General features: G+C 58.9%; 2 protein-coding genes across 8 annotated transcripts; one reads left to right on the top strand and one right to left on the bottom strand.

Annotated features, from left to right (window-relative positions):
- Window positions 1-1,035: 1,035 nt before the first annotated feature.
- YKT6 (YKT6 v-SNARE homolog) lies at window positions 1,036-9,070 on the bottom strand. Of its 3 annotated transcripts, none has more exons than XM_054088852.1 (8): window positions 8,968-9,070; window positions 7,403-7,514; window positions 4,041-4,123; window positions 3,222-3,322; window positions 2,693-2,797; window positions 2,504-2,569; window positions 1,978-2,079; window positions 1,036-1,407 (listed from the first exon to the last, which is right to left on the bottom strand). In XM_054088852.1, exons 1-8 carry the CDS (start codon window positions 9,065-9,067, stop codon window positions 1,372-1,374), a joined length of 705 nt encoding a protein of 234 aa, XP_053944827.1. In that variant the 5' UTR covers window positions 9,068-9,070; the 3' UTR covers window positions 1,036-1,371. The 3 variants fall into 3 exon arrangements, with proteins under 3 accessions (XP_053944827.1, XP_053944829.1, XP_053944828.1); XM_054088854.1 differs by having other exon boundaries at window positions 8,953-9,038; XM_054088853.1 differs by having other exon boundaries at window positions 8,860-9,019.
- A 624-nt stretch (window positions 9,071-9,694) lies between these two features.
- GCK (glucokinase) lies at window positions 9,695-19,593 on the top strand. Of its 5 annotated transcripts, none has more exons than XM_054049719.1 (11): window positions 9,695-10,331; window positions 10,460-11,239; window positions 14,394-14,556; window positions 14,656-14,810; window positions 15,031-15,150; window positions 15,235-15,330; window positions 15,497-15,596; window positions 16,388-16,571; window positions 16,828-16,983; window positions 17,830-18,063; window positions 18,739-18,915. In XM_054049719.1, the coding sequence occupies exons 2-11, from the start codon at window positions 11,195-11,197 to the stop codon at window positions 18,881-18,883; spliced, it is 1,398 nt and encodes a 465-aa protein (XP_053905694.1). In that variant the 5' UTR covers window positions 9,695-10,331; window positions 10,460-11,194; the 3' UTR covers window positions 18,884-18,915. The 5 variants fall into 5 exon arrangements, with proteins under 5 accessions (XP_053905694.1, XP_009567982.2, XP_053905695.1 ...); XM_009569687.2 differs by having other exon boundaries at window positions 9,695-10,626; window positions 10,722-11,239; XM_054049720.1 differs by lacking the exons at window positions 9,695-10,331; window positions 10,460-11,239; window positions 14,394-14,556; window positions 14,656-14,810; window positions 15,031-15,150 and having other exon boundaries at window positions 15,277-15,330; window positions 15,497-15,580; window positions 18,739-19,593.
- Window positions 19,594-19,860: the final 267 nt, after the last annotated feature.

Here is a 19,860-nt window from a genome sequence, read left to right as displayed (position 1 = left end):
GCTTCCCCTTCCTCCATCTCCGCAGCCGGAGGCTCAGATGTGTTGCTGGGGGGGCAGGGGGAGGGCTGGTTTTGGCTGGTGGGGGGATATTCTCTTTATTTTTACCTTGGATTCCTTTGTTCTGCATGCCCTTTGCGCGGGAGCAAACCTGGGGCGCTAACGCTGTATGTCGAGGAGCTGAGCTGTTTCTGTCCCATGAATGCTGGTGGATCGTTGCCAAATTTTTCTCTTTCTCCTCCTCCCCTTTTTCTCTCATTCTTTTTCCGTGCCCCCACCCACCCCTCACCCCACCTTTGACCCCTTCGTCTTTTCTTTCTGAGCCTTGTAAGTGTAAAAGATGACTCTGATTTCGTTTTTGTCTTGGGAAAACTGCAAATAAATTATGAGGAAAAACAACTGCAAAGATTACGAGGTGGAGGGAGAAAGCGGAGTGGATTCGTACACTACCATGGATACCCCATGGCCATTCCTGGCCTGATTCCCACCCTAGGAAGCCACAAACAGTCAGAGGTGGGCTACAACTGCCAAAGACTTTATCCCGCCTTGCCCGTGTGGCCAGCGGCATAGATAGGCAACCCCAATGAGGATACAAGCGTTTCCTCTTCCATGGAGGAAGAGAAGGCAGTGAAGGCTGCCAGGAGCAGGGGAGGGGGGTTCAGAGCTGGAGAGAAGCCTGGCAAGCCCCCCCAACCCTGCTCCCCTCCTGCCCTGAGCCCTGGAGCTCGGTTCCAGCTGGTCCCGTGCTGCCCCAGCTCCCCTATTCTCAGCTGGTAAATCAGAGGGGGGCTCAAACCAGGCCCCAGCCAGAAAGGGAAGGGAGCAGACCCCGCCGCCCCCCCCCAAACCAGCCAGGATGGCCAAACCTCCCACCCTGTCATTCGCTGGGCCCTGCCCCTTCCCTGGGGACAGAGGCTACAGCTTCCAGTTCACCAGTGCTGGGACAAGAGAGCCTGTGACCCCTCAAGAGAGAAGTGCCTCTTCTTCCTTTCCCACCCCACTCCCATCCCTCAGGATCGCTCTTGGGACACAAATACAGGACAACACCCCCCCCGCCCCCGGCCCCAGCTCCGTGCTCCACCATTCTCGTGGGCCGGGATGCTGAGGCGTCGGGCATATGGCCGGGCACCCCAAGCTCCACGCCAACCCTTGGGCAAAGCAAGGGCAGGGGGCGCTCTGGCACTGCCCATACCCCTGGGAGGAGCCTCGCCATTCCCTTGGGATGAAAGAAAAGTCTGTAAGCCCAGAGCACCCAAGCCTCTGCAGCACAGCCTGGGAACCCCTTTGGGCTTCTGCTCTCTGTCCCGGGTACAGTCGAGGTCTAAAGTGGAGTGAAGGCCTGGTGGTCTGGAGCAGGAGACCCCGGGGTCTGCGTCACATGATTTCACAGCAGGAATTCTGCTTTCGGGCCTGGGAAAAGAAGGAAAACCAGCAGTGACGCTTGCTGCTGCAGCAGCCTCCCAGCTCGTGGCACAGATCTGACCCCCACAGCTATCCCCCAAGCCGCAGATTGTGCCAAGAAGCACCACAGCTAGGATTGGAGTCACCCTCCACCAGCCACACGGCAAGGAATGGCCCAAGCGGGAATGAGGAATGAGGTACCCAGAGCTGAGAAAAGGAATGGATGAAGAACTGGAACGAGGAACAGGGGACCCAGAACAGGGACGAAGAGCAGGAATGAGAACAGGGGTGCCCTGAGCCAGGACGAGGAGCAGGAACAAGGAGCAGGGGGCTCAGAGCCAGGATGAGGAACAGGGATGAGAACACGGATGCCCTGAGCTGGGACAAGGAACCAAGATGAGGAGCAGGCAGCCCCGAGCCAGGCGGAACAGGGGTTGCGGGTGCTGAGCAGGGCCGAGCACTGCAGGCCAAGTTTACACAAGGAACTCCCTTTGCCCTCGGCACACCCCTCTGCCCTGCCCCATGCCTGGCTCTGCAGGGAGGGGCTTTAGCTCCCCTGGAATGGAAAGCGGCACTCACAGTTTTGTAGAAGGCTTTGGACTGTGCCCCCAGCACCTCTGATTTAGAGACCAAGTCGTCCAGCTTCTCTCCTCGCTCCAACAGTGACTCCATGGTGTTGTGCTGCCGAATGGAATGGGCGCTGAGCCACGGTGCTGGTAGCTCAGGCCCTACCCAGCCCCGAGCAGGAGCTTGAGGTGCCACTATGTCCCCCTCCATGCATGAGAGGATGAGTTCCCTGCCTTCCTACAGCCACCCTGGCCTCACAGCCAGGGAGGTGTCAATCCCTGCCCGGATAAAGCCAGGAAGGTCGCCATGATGGGGAGGAGAGGAGCCCCCAGTGAAGGTGCCAGCACACGCAGGTCATTTACAGCACTAGACGATTGAGGATGTGACTCACAGGGAAGGGATTGGAGGAGGGAAAGGAAGGGAGAAGGAGCTCCCACAGCACCAAGAACATCTCTGGGGATGGAGGTTGCCAGCAGCACCTCCTGAGAGGGCATCCCCCTTCCCCGAGCAGCTGTGCCAGCGGGAGCATCCTCCTCACCAGGATGATTTTGGTCTCGTCCAGCTCTGCCTGCACTCTGGTCATCGCATCAGCCTCCCGGGGGTTCTGGGAGAGAAGCAGCACAGTGTCAGGCACCACAGGGATGCTGGGATCCCCCAGCCCTGGTGTGTGCTGGGGTCTCCTCCTGCCAGAGCTGGGACCCATGGGGCGCATTCCCAGCCTCTGTACCTGGTATTTGCTGAGGTACCCGTCCAGGGCAGCATAGCCAATGGTCGCCGGTGAGCCCGAGGGCCAGTCCATTTTGCTGACCTGCCTGGAGAATTCATCCAACACCTGTGACACAAGGAAGCAGGTGGCTACTGCCAGTGACTCTCCACAGTGATATCCTCCTCCTTGCTCCACTTTGTACGATCCGAGGGAAGAGTCAGAACCCAACTCCCCAGCAAACACCATGGAGGGTGCCATTCCCAACTGTCCCCTCAAAGCCTTGCTCCTGGTTTTCCCACGTAAAATCTAAGCCAGAGAGGTAGGATGGGGTGTTTGTGGAGCTGGGAATAAGTCCTGGGCAAAGCCAAGCCACCAAACGGCCTGGAAGTGTTAGGGTTGGCCGGACCCTCCTCAGCTCAGCACTGAGATCCACAGCTATATCAAGCAGGAGGAGCATTTCCAGTCCCAACAGGAGATGTGGAACTGTGCCCCACAGCCTCCAGAGCTGCTCCCCAGAGCGTCTGGAGCTGTGCCCAGCCCACACACTCACCTTGTCCAGCAAGGTGAAGCAAACCCGTTGTGGATACTCATTATCGGCAATCACCACGCCGGCCAGCCCATCGTTCCGAACGTACACATGGCAAAGGTATTCTGGGGCAGAGAATTCGTGTCAGGTTGCCTCCCACAACCCGCAAATCGCTCTGGAATGTTTCAGTGACTGCATTATACAGGACTTAATTAGGAGTGAGAAGGGCTAATGAGGGGATCAGAATCAGCCCCAAGCTGTACTCAGCCAGTGGCCACAGCCCAGCCACATGGCACCAGACACAATCCTGGTACACGACACCGGCTTTCTGGGGCAGCAGATACTGTCAGAGTCAGATAAAACATGGAGGGGGAAACACTCAGCCCGATTTTAATACATAACAGCTTGGTTAATAACTGAGAGTCATTAACGAGGAGACACACTGGCCAACACCTGGTGCATCTCGGGGTTGAGGAGGCATGCGGGCAGGGCGGGGAGGCCAGAGCTGGTGTACGGAGCCTGGATTCGGATAGCAGAGCTCAAGAGCTGCCATGGACAGAGATGGGAGAAAGCGGGCGAGCTGAAGGGTGGCAGTGGTGTAACGCAATGGCTCTGAGCATCCCAAGGGTCGCAGGAAGAGGGAAGTCCGCAGGCAGCAGCCAGATGCCCAGCAGGATCCTGCTCTTCCCAAAACCTCTTTCACGGGGTGGGCTTGGCTCTTGCCCAGCTCAGCAACCTCACACCTTCAGCTGGGTGCTGGTTTGAGGTCTTGTTTCTTATCATAAACAGACAAGGAACAAAGCACATGTAGCCACACGTGCCAGCCCTGGGCTGTCCTCTTACCTTGTTCCTTGACAGAGGCTCTGCTGCTCAGCTCTGAGCGCTCCACGATCAGCTGGCTCGTGAAGGTCATGAATTCCTGCACACTGCAAACACAAAGTGTTGGTGCTCAAGTTAGCAAAGGAGCTACTGGAGACATGGCCTGTCCTTCAGCTCAGCTCCAGGTGGGCTGAAACCATTCCTCATCACCAAGCTGGGCGAGTAGGGATGTGTCTGAGCCATGGGGTTTCACAGAATCTTGGAATGGTTTGAGTTAGAAAGGACCTCAAAACTCATCCAGTTCCACTCCCTGCCATGGGCAGGGACACCTCCCGCTGGATCAGGGTTATCCAAGCCCCATCCAACTTGGCCTTGAACACCTGCAGGGATGGGGCAGCCACCACTGCTCTGGGAAACCTGGGCCAGGGCCTCCCCACCCTCATAGCAAAAGATTTCTTCCTAAGATCTCATCTCAATCTCCCCTCTTGCAACTCAAAAACATTCCCCTCATCCTGTCCCTGCACTCCCTGATCAAGAGACCCTCCCCAGCTTTCCTGAAGCCCCTTTCCATACTGGAAGCTGCTCTAACGTCTCCCCAGAGCCTTCTCCTCTCCAAGCTGAACAACCCCAACTCTCTCAGCCTGTCCTGCTACAGGAGGTGCTCCAGCCCTTGCATCATCTCCGTGGCCTCCTCTGGACTCGCTCCAACAGCTCCATGTCCTCCCTGTGCTGAGGACTCCAGAGCTAGATGCAGGGCTCCAGGTCAGGTCTCACCAGAGTGGAGCAGAGGGGCAGTATCCCCTCCCTGGCCCTACTGGTCCCTCTGCTCTGGATGCACCCCGGGACACAGTTGATTTCTGGGCAGTGAGCTCACATTACAGCTGATGTTGAGCTTCTCACCCCCCAGCACTCCAAGTCCTTCTTGGAGGACTCCAAGTCCTCCTCAGTCCTCTTGGAGGACTCCTCAGGGCTGCATTCCCTGCCCAGCCTGGATTTATGCTGGGATTGCCCCAGCCCAGGTGTAGGACCTTGCCCTTGGCCTGGCTGAACTCCATGAGGTTCACACGGGTCCCCCTCCAGGCTGGTCTGGTCCCTCTGGATCCATCCCTTCCCCCCAGCACGTTGACCATGCCACATAGCTTGCCATAACATGGGCAAAGTTGCTGCAGGTGCCCTCAATTCTGCTCTTCCTCACTCAATTCCACTCTTTCCTTGGGAAAGAGGTCGGATCCTGCCCCTACACAGACCTGGCACCCAAACATCAGGTGTGCTCAGTCCCTCCATCTGTGTCCAGGAGCTCACTGCCTTAGGCCAAACCGGCTTTTTTGTCATTCCAGGGAGCAAAATACTGTTGAACCATGGATCTCCCCTGCCAAATGGCTGCACCCTGCTCTGCAGGCACGCTCCAGTCGTTCCCTCACCCGAGCTTTCATCCCGCACTCTGGGCTTTCACCCAAATCCCATGCAAGACGCTGGCATCCCAGAGAGGTCACTCGACCCCAGCCACACCTCAGCCACCTGCCTCTTCCAGCCAAAATTAAGGAATATCCTTAAGCCAGATGCTCTCTGAGTCTGGAAAACATTGTTGAGCCTGGAGTCGAGCCCTGCCAAACAGGCTTCTCACACAAACCCTCCTCCTCACCCCACAACGAAAAGAAAGAGGCCCGAAGACCTGAGTAAGCGGAAAAATCAACCCTGCTCCAGCACACACCAGGATTAATGAGCTGGGATTAGCGAGGGTGAGGCGAGGAATTCCCCAGTTGGGAAGTAGCAGAAGGGAAACTCATCAGAGCTCAGATTGCAGATTTTGCTCAAACGCCCTCCCTAGCTTCATGAGGCACCAGACACTGCCCACAGTTTCCTCACTGCCTTCCAGCTCCAATAGGGGATTTGCCTCGCTCAGCTCACATATTCCTTTAGGATATTTTGCATTTCTGCCATGGGGACACCACTGAGACTCCAAACCACCATATTTTCAGGGAAAATACTGCCGCAGAGATCTCTTAACGCCCAACTTCAGCAGGGACAGAGGACCAGCACAGTCCTCCTGCATCGGGCAGCCGGCGCAATTCCAGTATTTCACAGCATTCTTGCAGGAATCAACCACCAAAGACCTCATTCCCTCACACCGCATTCCTGCTCCTTCCTAATTATTGGGCAGAGGTTCAACGGCACAGCCAGCCTGGTTCCGTCCTCCTTCCTCAGGAGTCACAGCTGCTTTTATCATAGTTCCAACCCCCAAACCTGACACTCTGGTAACTCCAAAGCCTCAAAATAACAACAAAGACAAAATGTTTTTAACCCAAACTTCAGTTCCTGGCACCGAGGCTGGGAAGTGGCTCCACAGAGGGAATTTTCTCAGGATTTGAGACATTGAGAGCTGCAACCACAAAGTGATCACCCATCGTGATCCATCTCAAAGCACACCGGCACAGGTCCTGGACCCCTCTCGCATATTTGGCTTCTAAATGGGTTTTAAATTCAATCTAGCTTTGCTCTTTTCCCTTTATCACTTGAATCGCAGAACCAAACGTTCTCGAAGCTCCATCAATCTTGGCAGGGACAGGGCATTGAAAACTTAAGTCCGTAGACATTTCCTAAAACTAGGAAATGAACCAATAGGCAAATTTTAGAGCTCTGGGAGGTTTCAGGGAGTTCCTCTCTACCAAGGGAGCTCTGCGACCTCTCGCTGGGCCCGGGAGCCAGGATCAGTGCTCAGGGCTATCCTGGCTCACCTGAAGCCGTCGGGATCACCTAAGCAGATGTTTGTGGGCTGGGAAAGGCTTTAATATCAAACCAAACGCCTAAATAAAGACAGCAGAGGGTGACGCATGGCTTGTTTGTCTAACACCAACCCAAGTCTCCTCCCACTTGCCTCTGGAGCTGCCAGGGGGACCAGATTTGGGGACTTGCTGGAGGGAAAACAGCTGATTGAACATGCAGGATGCTGCCCTGCACCCACATTTCGTTGCTTGGCTCTGGTTGCAGATGCACTGAGTCCATCCTGATCTCCTGCCTGGGCAGCTCCAAAGGGAACCGAGTGTTCCTGCTGCTCCTGAGGCTCAGCTGTAGCTCAGAGCAGATTGCGTGGAGCCAAACCACACATGCAGGGTCACTGCCTCCCACAGCAGCATCTTGAGGGGGAGGGGTTTATCCCTCTGGAGGAGATGATACTGCTGCATCCCTGGTGACGCAGGGTAGAACAGAGAAGGAACCCCCCCCAAAAGGGAGGAATCCTGCCAGAAAGGAAAAAAACCCTCCTCCAAACACGGAAAGAAAAATCCCCAAAGCTTCCAGTTGCCCTGCCCAGGCAGGTGCTCACCCCGGGGCACAGAGAGGGGTCTCCCCCGACCCTCCCACAGATGATTGACCCCCCATGCACCCACCTGGCCCTCTGGAAGAAGTTGAAGGTGGAGACGTCATAGGCAGCTTTCAGTAAATGCACTTTGGGGTCGCCTTTGTAAAGGACACTTAGGCTGTAGAGCCTCATAGCGGTTGCTGAGGGGGTAGGGGATGGCAGTGAGGGGGGGGCTGGGCTGCTGCTGAGCACAAGGGATCCCTTAGGACCCCCCTTCTGTGCCTCCGCCTCACCCAGACTCCCCCCACCCTTCAAACACTGGACCCAGTCCCCAGCAGAATCCTCCCCTCACCCCTTCACCTCACCCAGACTACTTCAAGCCATGGCGCCCAGGTCAACCCTAGGACCCTCCCCCACCCCTAAAACACCAGCATCAAGCAGCTCCTGCCCTGCTGAGCCCCCTTCCATCCTTCAAACACTGAAATGAGGCATCCAGAAACCCTCCAGGACCCCTCACCTGCTCCTCAAACTTTGGATCCGGGCACTCAGGGCCCCCCCTTAGGGCCTCAATCCCACCCCTCCACCTCACCCAGACCCTCCCCTGCCCCTCAAACACCAGATCCAGGCACCAAGGGCCCGCCGGGACAACCCCCCCCACACCTCAAACACCATATCCAGACACCCATAGCCCCCCCCGCAGGACCCCAATCCCACCCCTCCACCTCACCCAGACCCTCCCCCACCCCTCAAACACCATATCCAGACACCCATAGCCCCCTCCTGCAGGACCCCAATCCCACCCCTCCACCTTGCCCAGAGCCCCTCCCCAAACGCAGGCACCGGGCACCCAGACACTCCCCTGCCCATGGACCTCTCTCCCCCTCACCCTTCAAACACCGGATCCAGGCTCTCAGGCCTCCCCTGGGACCCCAATTCCACCCCTCCACTTTGCCCAGAACCCCCCCATTTCTCAAATATGGGTACTGGACACCCAGAGCCCCCTCGTCCCCCTGCCCTTCAAACACTGGATCCAAGCACTCAGGGCGACCCTAATCCTGCCCTTCCTCCTTGTCCAGACCCCCCTCCCTTCCAATACCGGCATCGGGCACCCCGGGTCCCCCCATGACCCCAATCCCACCCCTCCACCACACTCAGAGTCCACCCCTGCCGCTCAAACACTGGATCCAAGCACTCAGCCCCCCCCCACCCCCAGGATCCAAATCCCACCTCGCCCAGACCCCCCAACCTCTCAAACACTGGGCCCAGGCTCCCACAGAACCCCAATCCTGCCCTTCTACCTTGCCCAGACTCCCTCCCTGCCCCATCGTCCCACAAATACCGGCACCGAGCGCCCAGGGTTCCCTCCTAAGACCCCTATCTCACCCTCCACCTCGCTCAGACCCGCCCCCGCCCTTCAAACACCGAATGCAGGCAACCAGCACCCCCCCGTCCCGCCCCTCGAGCACCGGCCCCGGGGCCCCCAAGACCCTCTTCTCCTACCCCACCTCTACGCCCCCCCTAGGCATCGCCCCATCCCTCAAGTACCGGACACTGGGCTCCCCCCGAGCCGGTACGCAGTACGCGGCCCACCAGCTGCCACAGCCCCCGGTCCTCCCCGCACCCAGCCTCCCGTAGTACCCGCTGGCCCCTGACCAGCTGTGAGGAGGTGGGAAAGGGCAGGATGAGGCCAACCCGGAAGCAGAACTTGCACGGCCGGAAGTGGGGCCAGGAACTGCCACGGGGCCCCGCGCATGCGCTCGCGCCTGGCTTGGCACGCCCTCCTCAGTCTCTCGACCAATCAACGTGCGTCTCTCCCTGTGATCCCCGCCCCCTGCTCCTTTGACGCCATTCTTCCTTATCCTCTCAACCAATCCGCGCCCGTCGCTCACTGAGGCCAAGCCCACCGCTCGCTTGTGACGGATCAGGGTCCTCCCGCGCGGCAGGGGGCGCGCGAGCGCGCGGTGGCGGGAGGGGCTGCGTCTTCTCAAGGCCTGGGGGGCCCTTTGGGGGGGGGGGGTTGTGTTGTGGGGTGAGGATGGGAGCCCTCTGGGGGGGGGGGGGTGTTGTGGGGTGAGGATTAGGGGTCTCTATGTGGGATGGGGATTGCGTTCTGGGGTGAAGATTGGGGGTCTCTCTGTGGGGTGGGGTCCCTTCTGTGGGATGGGGGTTGGGGACGCCTCTGTGGGGTGGGAATTGGGGGTTCATTTGTGAGGTGGGGTTCCCTCTGTGGGGTGGGGGTTGGAGACCCTACTGTGAGGTTGGGAACTCCTCTGTGGGGTGGGAGCTCCTCTGTGGGTTAGGGGCTGTGTTGCAGGGTGGGAGATGGGGACCCCTCTTTGGGGTGGGGATTGTGTTGTGGGATGGGGGTTGGGGACTCCTCTGTGGGGTGGGAGATGGGGACCCCTCTGTGCGCCTGTGTGGGTAGGGGTTGCTCTGTGGGGTGGGGATTGCAACCCCTCTGTGGGTTGGGTTCCCCTCTGTAAGGTGGGGGCCACTCTTGGGGCCCCTCTGTGGAGCAGACATTGGGAGCCCCTGCATGGGGTCCTCCCTATGGGGTGGAGACCCCTCTGCAGGGTGGGAGTTGAGAGGCCTTCTGTGGGTTGTGGCCCCTTTCCATGGGCCTGGGGGGGGAGATGCACACCCACCCCCGTGCCCAGCTGCCCTGATAGGGTGGGCACCCATACCTGGGCTGGGTCCTCCTGTGCCCCACAGTGGGGATGGGGCCCTGTGGGGTGACCTTGTCCCCCTCCACGCCCTCCAAGAACCCCCCTGAGTCCCCTTGCTCCCCTGTGGGATTCTTAGTCCCCCCAGTGCCCATCCAGGCTTCCCAGGGGACCCCAGCTCCGAGTCCAGTGAATGCTGACACTGAGAGGTTTTGGTGTGCATGGGGGGGACCCTTCCTTTTCCCTCCCAGCTCTGTGTCCAGGTGACACTGACACTGGGAGGTTTTGGGGTGCATCTGCAGCCATCAGCATCCCATTGCCCGTTGGAATCCCCAAAATCCAGTGTTTGCCCAGGTATTCCCCAATGCTTGGCTGATGGCACCGATCCGGGGATAATGGGGGATCACCATGTCCCCCCAAAACCCATGGCTGCTCGCAGTCTGCCACCGCACCTGCCGTCAGCAGAGCATTTGCCATCCCAGGGGCAGGGAGCACTTCCCAGTCACCTCACCCCTCACCGGGCAGCCGTAACCTTTGTCACCGAGCCCCCTGCTCCTTCGGCCCTGGCGCGGTCTCCATGGGAGCATGGCAGGTTGCTAAGCCGTCTGGTGGAGTGCTTGCCATCACCAGCCAGGACATCGCGCCGTTGGTATGGCAACCATCGCGGGGACATGGGTGGCCCGGGGCGTGGTGCTTCGCATGATGGGGCCAGTGGCCCCCAGCCAAGTGTTGCCACTGCTACAGGACTTCCCCGTTGGCTGTAGAGCCCAACCAGGCTGGGATCACAACCCCTCACCACGTTGAAAACCATCCGGCACGCTGGTAAAGAGATTGGAAGGAAGCAAGAGGAGCGCGATCCACATCCCTGTTGGCATTGAGGCGGCATTGAGATGTGGGGCGAGAGGGTTGAGCCTGTAGGGACGCCGGGTCCCTCTCCCTGCTCCTCTGCTTGAGGGTCTGGAGGCCGGGACAGGGGGATCGGGACCTCCCCCTCAACAGGTGCTGGCGAAGAGGCATCCACTGCTGGGCATTGGATGCAATAAAGCGGCGAAAGTGGAGCATCTCCCAGCGGAGCGAGAGACGGAGCAGCCCAGCGCTGGCCGGCTGAGTGCCGGGAAAGGGGCTCGCTCCCCGGGACAGACGCGGCGGCGGGGGACTCGGCACTTTGCGGGGACACGGCTTGGCCCACAGCCCAGCCTGCCCCGACGGTTGCCCCCATGCTGGATCACAGAGCCAGGATGGAGAGCAGCAGGAAGGAGAAGGTGAGGCTGCCACGGCAAACCTGTCGGGATGGTGGGAATTTGGGGTGCTGTGTGGATCTTCTCCAAGCTGCCAAGATGATCCTGGGGGGCTGCTGGGGTTGTGGGGTGCAGTGTGGATCCTCTCTGGGCTGCCAGGATGATCCCAGGGGCCTGGTGGGAAATTGGGGTGCAGGGAGCAGTGTGGATCCTCTCCAGGCTGCCAGGGTGATTTCCGCGGCCTGGTGGAGATTTGAGGTGCAGGTAGCGATGTGGATCCTCTCTGGGCTGCCGGGATCATCCTGCAGGGTTGGTGGGGAATTGCAGTGCAGTGTGGATCCTCTCTGTGCTGCCAGGGTGATCCTGGGAGGCTGGTGGGGATTTGGGGTGCAGGGAGTGGTGTGGATCCTCTCCGGGCTGCTGAGGCAATCCCGGGGGGCTGGTGGGGATGTGGGATGCGGTGATCAGTGGGGATCCTCTCCGGGCTGCCAGGGCCATCCCTGTGGCGAGTGGCCAGGTGCTGTGGGCATCTCCCACCAGACGAGGTCTCTTGGCGATGGAAGTAGCCAGGAGGGGAGGATGCCTGGCGGGATGGACACTGTCTCCAATGGCAAAGCCAGGCAGCCTGGGGTCAGCCCTGACGTTCCTGGGTGTCCCCATCCTGAAGTCACCCCCTGTCACACTCTGGGGAGGGTACCCAGTGCCGTAAGCCTGTATTTTGGCACAGCATGGGCTGTGACCTGTCCCCGCACCGCCGAAGACATGTGATTGCACCCCATGACTGGGATACTTCCAGCGTCGCCCTTGGCGTCTTGGTGCCAGGCAAGCATTTGCCATCCCTGAGTGAGATGGGGCCCATCATCTCCTTTGGCTCGTTGTCACCCCTGTCACCAAGCCATCTAGGAGGATGGCACCCAGCTCATCGCCAGCCAAACATCGATTGGTGTGAAGCTCCCATCTCCTCTCCTGGATGGATTGAGCTCATGGGGCCATGGGCAAGGACAGTGAGGTGCTTCCACACTGCAGATGGGGACGTCCAAGGGGACACTGAGAGGACACGGCACGTGCTGGGTGCAGGACTGTGTGGCTAGAAGAGTTGGGCATCACCAGCCACCGCTGCCTTTGGCCACACAGTTTCCGGCTTTGCCCCCTTTGTGGGATGTGTCAGAGCAAACGGTCCCCTTCGGAAATGAAAAGGTGGTTTTGGCCGCATGGGAAGAGCCAAATTCCACTGAGGAAAAGCCAAACCTGGCATTTCAGAGGCAAGAGAAGGGATGAGTCAAGGCGCATGGAAAAACCATTGGAGAAATAAAGCTTGGACCCTCTACTGCCATCCTGGAGTTCCAGGGCCATGGATAAGGACCCTCCGTCCACAGCACATTTGGTGTTCATGTGGCAAATGGTGCTGCAGGATGCCTTCAGTCACCAGCTCCAGCAAGACGATTGAATCCAGCACCGTGCTTTTTCTGGCAGGATTTTTCCAACCAGCCTGGGCTGAGCACCTTCAGGGTCCAAATCTTGCTGTGGTGCTGCCTTGGGGTGGCCAGCAGCATCGTCTGGCACAGCAGGATCCCCTGCGGTGCAGCCATGTCTGGCCTCACCGCTTTGGCACTGGGATGGACTGGGAGGAAGGCTGGCAAGGTGCTGGGATCACCCTTGGCTGTGGGCGGTGGCTGTGGCTCCATGAGAGTTAGGGCTCTGCAAGGCAGGAGATTTGGGGGCCAGGAGATATTTGGCATCAGCCCTGGCTCAGTGGGTTGGATGCCAAGGGATGGCATTGGAGGCCGGGGGGGGTTGATCCCAAGGGATGGCACTGGGGACCGGAGGGTTGGATGCCAAGAGATGGTGTTGGGGGCAGGGGAATTTGATGCCGAGGAATGGTGTTGGAGACCAGGGAGTTGGATGTTGAGGGATGGCATTGGGGACCATGGGGTTGGATGCCAAGGGATGACATTAGGAACCATGGGGTTGAATGCCAAAGGATGACGTTGAGGACTGTGGGGTTGGATGCCAAGGGTTAGTTTTGGGCACCAGGGGCTTGGATGCCGAGGGATGGCGCTGGAGACGGTGGGGTTTGATGCCAAGGGATGGTGTTTGGGGCTGGATGATTTGTCAGGATGCACTGGGGGTCCAAGGCAAGTGGCTGCAGGTTTGGCTGGGCACTCTCCCAGTGGATCAAAACCACATTCCAAAGTCATTTTCAAAGCCCCCTACCCTGAACCCCATTGAGAAAGAGCAGCAGCCTCGAGGAAAACATCCGTCTGCCAGTGAAAGTGCAGGTGGGAGCGTTTTAAGCTTGGTTCCTGGTGACTAATGAGGCCTCTAATGCCGACGGGTGCATCTGGCCGAGCGGTGAGCGCTTGCAGCCCTGGCTCCATCTGCGAATGCAGGGCTGCCTGCCCCCGATTACGTGCCGTGGTTAATGGAGGCTGCGCCGGCGGCCAGTGCAGGGTTGCTACGTACAGGGTAAACACGGGTCCTGCCTGCCAGGCGCTTCCCTCGAGTGGGCCCTGCGGTTCTTCCTGGCAGCGAGGCAAGGCAGCGATTCCTGATAAGACTTTTTATATCCCGCCCATCTGCCCTCAATAACTAACTCATGGCAAGTTTGGTGGGTGGAAAATGGTACCTGTGGTTCCCAGAGGGATATGGAAAGAGGGATGCTTGCGGGGGACTGAGGACGGTGCTCCCAGGGGACCACAGAGGACACTCCTAGGGGACCGAGGAGGATGCATGGAGGGATCCCATGCCACCGAGCTCCTACATGGCATCGCTAGAAGCAGTCCTTGTCAGGAAAGACCCTGCGATTCATTGGGATGGCATGTCCCAGGTCACTGGTCCTGTTGGAACGGCGCTGGCTTCAAAGCAACCAGCCAAGCTCAAGGAAGATGAACCAGCTGAAGGCGATGGCATGGAGACCCTGGTGCTGACTATGGATGTCTTGTGGGCAGCACTGGGAGAAGGTTTGGGGCCAGCAGGAGTGGTTTGTGCCGGCCCTGTGGATTTACCTTCCCAGACCATTTGTTTGACTGGAGGCAGGATAGCAGAGAGATGGGATAAGGTTGTCTGTGCTGATGGGCAAAACTGGGGCCAGGGGAAGGAAAATTTGGATTATTTCTTGGTTCAGGCCACCAGGGTCACGTACCCCCATCCCCAGATGATGGTGTTCATCCTGCCACAGGTGGAACGTATCCTTTCGGAATTCTGGCTGAAGGAGGAGGACCTGAAGAAGGTGATGTACCGGATGCAAAAAGAGATGGACCGAGGGCTAAAGCTGGAGACGCACGAGGAAGCCTCTGTCAAAATGCTGCCCACCTACGTCCGCTCCACACCTGAGGGCTCAGGTACAGCACTGCTGTGCTGGATGGACATCATTCTTTGTCCTTTGCTGTGCCTGAGATCCATCCTGAGCTAGTCACCTTGTGTCTCCTCTGGCTTTGTAGAGGTCGGAGATTTCCTATCGCTGGACCTCGGCGGCACCAATTTCCGAGTGATGCTGGTGAAGGTGGGCGAGGGGGAGGAAGGGCAATGGAAAGTGAAGACGAAGCATCAGATGTACTCCATCCCGGAGGATGCCATGACGGGGACAGCCGAGATGGTGAGCTGGGCACACAGGACATTCCATCCCCTCCTGTGTGGTCCCTGTCACCAGGCATGAGCACAGTGTGGATGGGGATGCCAGGGAGTCCATCCCTCATCCCTCCAGCTGGCAGAGGCCACGTGGTGGTGGGGGACCCATAGTGGGAATGGTGGGCACTGTGATCAGTTGGGAGGGTGGGGAGCAGCCCCTGGCAGAGGCTCAACCTCCTCTTTTCCAGCTTTTTGACTACATCTCTGGGTGCATCTCCGATTTCCTGGACAAGCACCAGATGAAGCACAAAAAGCTTCCCCTGGGCTTCACCTTCTCCTTCCCCGTGCGGCACGAGGACATCGACAAGGTGAGGGGGTGGCCGGGTGGTGCGAGGACTTGGGGGTCCCCAACCCTGGCTACACCCACAGCCCCCACCTTCTCCTCGCTCCAGGGCATCCTCCTGAATTGGACCAAGGGCTTCAAAGCCTCTGGTGCAGAAGGGAACAACGTGGTCGGGCTCCTGAGAGACGCCATCAAACGTCGAGGGGTGAGATTCAGTTTGAACTGGAGACCTCAGCACAGGGGACACAGAACCCTGCGTGTCCCCAAGAAGGGTCATCCATGTGTGTGTGTGCGTGTGCATCCTTGCCCTTGGGGACATCTCAGCCCAGACCTCGAATCCTTGGTGAGCTCTGTCCCTCTCCCCTCCCCAGGACTTCGAGATGGATGTGGTGGCGATGGTGAATGACACGGTGGCCACGATGATCTCCTGCTACTACGAAGATCACCGGTGCGAGGTTGGGATGATTGTGGGTAAGACAGCCCCTTCCCGCAGGGACACGCAGCAGGCGAGGGAGGGGCTGTGCCCATAGCCCCACTCGCACTCCCCTGCTGCAGGCAGGATCTTGTCCTCTTTGGGGGGACGTGGCGAGGACAGCAGGCTGGCAGTGACACCCTCTTGAGGTCTCCCGAGGCTTGGATGCTGAACAGCGTCACCTGGCGCGGTGGTGGGGGCACCTTTGGGGTGTAAAGGGTCACTGTAGTGGGGCTGGTCACCTCCAACACAGGTCTGTCCCCAAGGGACATTGTTGCTCCAGGCTGCCGGTGGCTCCAGCATCACACCGCGCACTCAGTGCTAGCTCCTCCCAGATCTTGGGAGGTGGAGATGGGTTTGGACCCCAGAGACTCCTTCCCCCCACCCAAGGAAGCAGCCCCACCACCACCCTCAGACCCTCGCTTTCGTTAGCACTATCAACCACGCGGCCATCTGGGCTTTCCGCACCGGCTCACTCTGGCCCCTCGGCCTGGGTAAACACGTCGCTGCTGTTTATCTGCATCACCGGAGGCCACGCTGCCCTTGTTGCGCAGCACCCAGAGCCCTTGGGACCCCACGGTGGCCATCCCCAGCCCCCCCTGGGGACAAACAGCCAGCTGGGAAGGACCAGGAGGGAAGCAGGAGGGCTGAACTTCCCAATCTGGATTAGGATGGGACCATAAAGCTCCAACCGCAGCCACTCAGAGCCTTTGGGATGGGAAGGACGTGGGTGTTGGGATGGGGGGTTGTGTTGTCCCCAGCTGGTCCCATTGCTGGTTTCTGCCGGCAGGAACAGGCTGCAACGCCTGCTACATGGAGGAGATGCATAATGTGGAGCTGGTGGAAGGCGATGAGGGACGGATGTGTGTCAACACAGAGTGGGGAGCTTTTGGTGCCTCTGGGGAGCTGGATGAGTTCCTCTTGGAGTACGACCGCGTGGTGGACGAGACCTCACTTAACCCCGGTCAGCAACTGTAAGGAATAGGAGAGATCCAGTTCCTCTGGGCGTCCTCCAGTCCCCCTCCCCAGCTGCATCCCCTCCGCCCACCATCCTTCTTCCCCCGTCCGCTCTGGGCTCAGCTGAGGCCAGCGCAACTTATCACAGGTTCCTGCCGTGCCCACGTGCAGGGATGCAAGGAAGGGGAGAAGGAAAGAGATGGTGCGGTAGGATGTGGCCCCCCAAAATCCTGGCTCTGATGCCCATGTTCCCCCCCTTCTCAACCCCCCCAGCTATGAGAAGATCATTGGGGGGAAGTACATGGGTGAGATTGTCCGGCTGGTGCTGCTCAAGCTGGTGGATGAGAACCTGCTCTTCAATGGTGAGGCCTCCGAGAAGCTCAAGACTCGCGGGACCTTTGAGACCCGCTTCATGTCGCAGATCGAGAGGTACAGGAAGACTGGGACCCCCAAACCAGCCCGCAATGCTGCCCAATGCTGTGGACCTCCGTTCTGTCATCCCACACAAGTCCAAGCACATTGGGATGTCCCAGCACCCCCCACCAGCCCACGCTGCCCCATGTTGAGGTCCCCATGTCCTGTCACCCCATACCAACTTGCTCTGGGTGTCCCATATTGGGGTCTCCTGTCCTGTTACCCCCACCAGCCCTCTACAACTGCCCCATATGGAATCATAGAATCACTAGGTTGGAAGGCCTTTGAGATCATCGAGTACAACCGTACCCATCCAGTACTAAACCATATCCCTAAACACCTCATCTATTTGTCTTTTAAATACCTCCAGGGATGGTGATTCAACCAACTCCTTGGGCAGCCTGTCCTAGTGCACAATGACCCTTTTGGTGAAGAACTTTTTCCTGATATCTAATCTGAACCTCCCCTGGTGCAACTTGAGGCCATTTCCTCTTGTCCTATCACTTGTTACTTGGGAGAAGAGACCAGCACCCCACCAGCCCTCTACAACTGGTCCATGTTGGGGTCCCCTGTCCTGTCACCCCCCAACCCTTTACAACTTCCCCATATCGGGGTCCCCTGTCCCAGCACACCCCCCCTAGCCCTCTACAACTGTCCCATATCGGGGTCCCCTGTCCTGTACCCCACACCAAGCTGTCCCACATCAGGGTCCCTATGTCCCAACCCCACACGGGCCCACTCTGCCCCATATGAGGGTCTCTCGTCCCACCTCTCCACCTCAACCCACACTGACTGCCCCATATCAGGGTCCCCCATGTTCCTCCCTTCCCTGATCGCCATCCGCTTCTTTCCCTGTCTCAGTGACACTGGTGACCGCAAGCAGATCTACAACATCCTGACGGCCTTCGAGCTTCTGCCCTCGGGGACAGACTGTGACATTGTGCGGATGGTCTGCGAGAGTGTCTCCACCCGTGCCGCCCAGATGTGCTCAGCCGGGCTGGCTGGTGTCATCAACCGCATGCGGGAAAGTCGGAGCCAGGAGACCCTCAAAATCACTGTAGGGGTCGACGGCTCTGTCTACAAGCTCCATCCCAGGTGAGGATCACCAGGAACCTTGCTCCTCCCACCACCATCCTTTTTCTCCTGCATGGTGAAGATGACCCAAGGGCTGGAGCACCTCCCGTATGAGGACGGGCTGAGAGAGTTGGGATAGTTCAGCCTGGAGAAGAGGAGGCTCCAAGGAGACCTTAGAGCAGCTTCCAGTATGGAAAGGGGCTCCAGGAAAGCTGGGAGGGACTCTTGCAGGGATAGGATGAGAGGAACAGGTTTGGGCTGAAAGAGGGGAGACTGAGAGGAGATCTTATGAAGGAATGTTTTGCTGTGAGGGTGGAGAGGCCATGGCCCAGGTTTCCCAGAGAAGTAGTGGCTGCCCCATCCCTGGAGGTGTTGAAGGCCAAGTTGGATGGGGCTTGGATCACCCTGATCCAGTGGGAGGTGTCCCTGCCCATGGCAGGGGATGGTCTTTAAGGTCCTTTCCAACCCAGATCATTCTATGATTCCATGATTCTAACTTGCCATCAACCAGAACCCCCAGATCCCATCCCTGGAGGTGTTCAAGGCCAGGTTGGACGGGGCTTGGAGCAACCTGATCCAGTGGATGGTGTCCCTGCCCTTAGAACTAGATGGGCTTTGACTTCCCTTCCGACCAACCCATTCTATGATTCTGTAATCTCCCAAGCCTTGACCCCATGTTTTTTCCCACTCCGGCAGCTTCAAGGACCGCTTCCATGCCACGGTTCGGCAGCTGACGCCTGGCTGTGACATCACCTTCATCCAGTCGGAGGAAGGCAGCGGACGTGGGGCCGCGCTCATCTCAGCAGTCGCCTGCAAAATGGCCTGCATGATGGGGCAGTGAGAGAGGACTCGGGGGGGGGGGAGGACAAGGATGGTGGGGGGTTGGGAAGCTGCTGGTCCCGCTTGGAGCTCTGCAAGGAGCAGAGATGGATGCGGGAATGGGATTTGCCGCTGGCGGAGGTGGCTCCTGGCTCCCCAATAAATGGGGTTCACGTGGCCCTCTCCAGGGCCGCTTTGAGCGAGAGCTCCTCGTTTTCCTCTTGTTCACAGGGGTCCCCGCCATGGGGTGGCCCCACACATGTGTGTCCTCCTGTGCCTCCCTGGCCACCCATGTCCTCTCTGCTTGGGACTCTCACGCACCACCAGTGCCTTCGCTGGGGGCGAGACCCTCCTGGGGGTGGCCGACGGGTAAGGGGGTGGTTGGGGAGCACTGGGAGGGGATAAAAGCTGGGGAGACACCCCAGGTGCCAGGGATGGGGACACCCCAGAGTGTCGAGGCCCCTGTGGGGGTCTGAGGGCACCTCAGGGGCATTGGGGTCCGTCTGGGGTCACCTTAGGGAGTTGGGGTCTCTTTGGCATCTGGGCCCCCCTCAGGCTGTTGTGGTCAGCCCCAGGGCTGTCCCGTGGTGTGAGACAGCTGGGGGGGCTGTCCCCATGATCCCTGTGTCCCCGATAGATCTCTGTCCCCCTAATAGATCCCTGCCCTGTGATCCCTGTGTCCCAAATAAATCCCTATTCCCTACAATCCCTGTTTCCCTGATAGATGCTTGTTGCTGTGATCACTGTTTCCCTGGCAGATCTCTGTCCTCGTGATCCCTGTGTCCGCGACAGATCCCTGCTCCATGATCCCTGTGCCCAGTCCCATCCCCGCAGTCCCTGTCCCAGCCCCGTGTCCCCCGATGGTGGTGACGCCGGTCGATGTCTTGGGGACATCCGGTCCCTGTGGTCCATCCTCACCCATGGGGATGGGAAGGAGGAGCTGCGGGGACGGCTGGTCCCTGTCACCAAAGGAGGGGATCTCGATCTCGTCCCTCCATC

The sequence above is a fragment of the Cuculus canorus genome, chromosome 26, assembly GCF_017976375.1.
Source record: "Cuculus canorus isolate bCucCan1 chromosome 26, bCucCan1.pri, whole genome shotgun sequence".
Taxonomy (NCBI): domain Eukaryota; kingdom Metazoa; phylum Chordata; class Aves; order Cuculiformes; family Cuculidae; genus Cuculus; species Cuculus canorus.
Note: the sequence above shows the minus strand (reverse complement) of the source record. Positions and strands in the feature narration are given on the sequence as shown.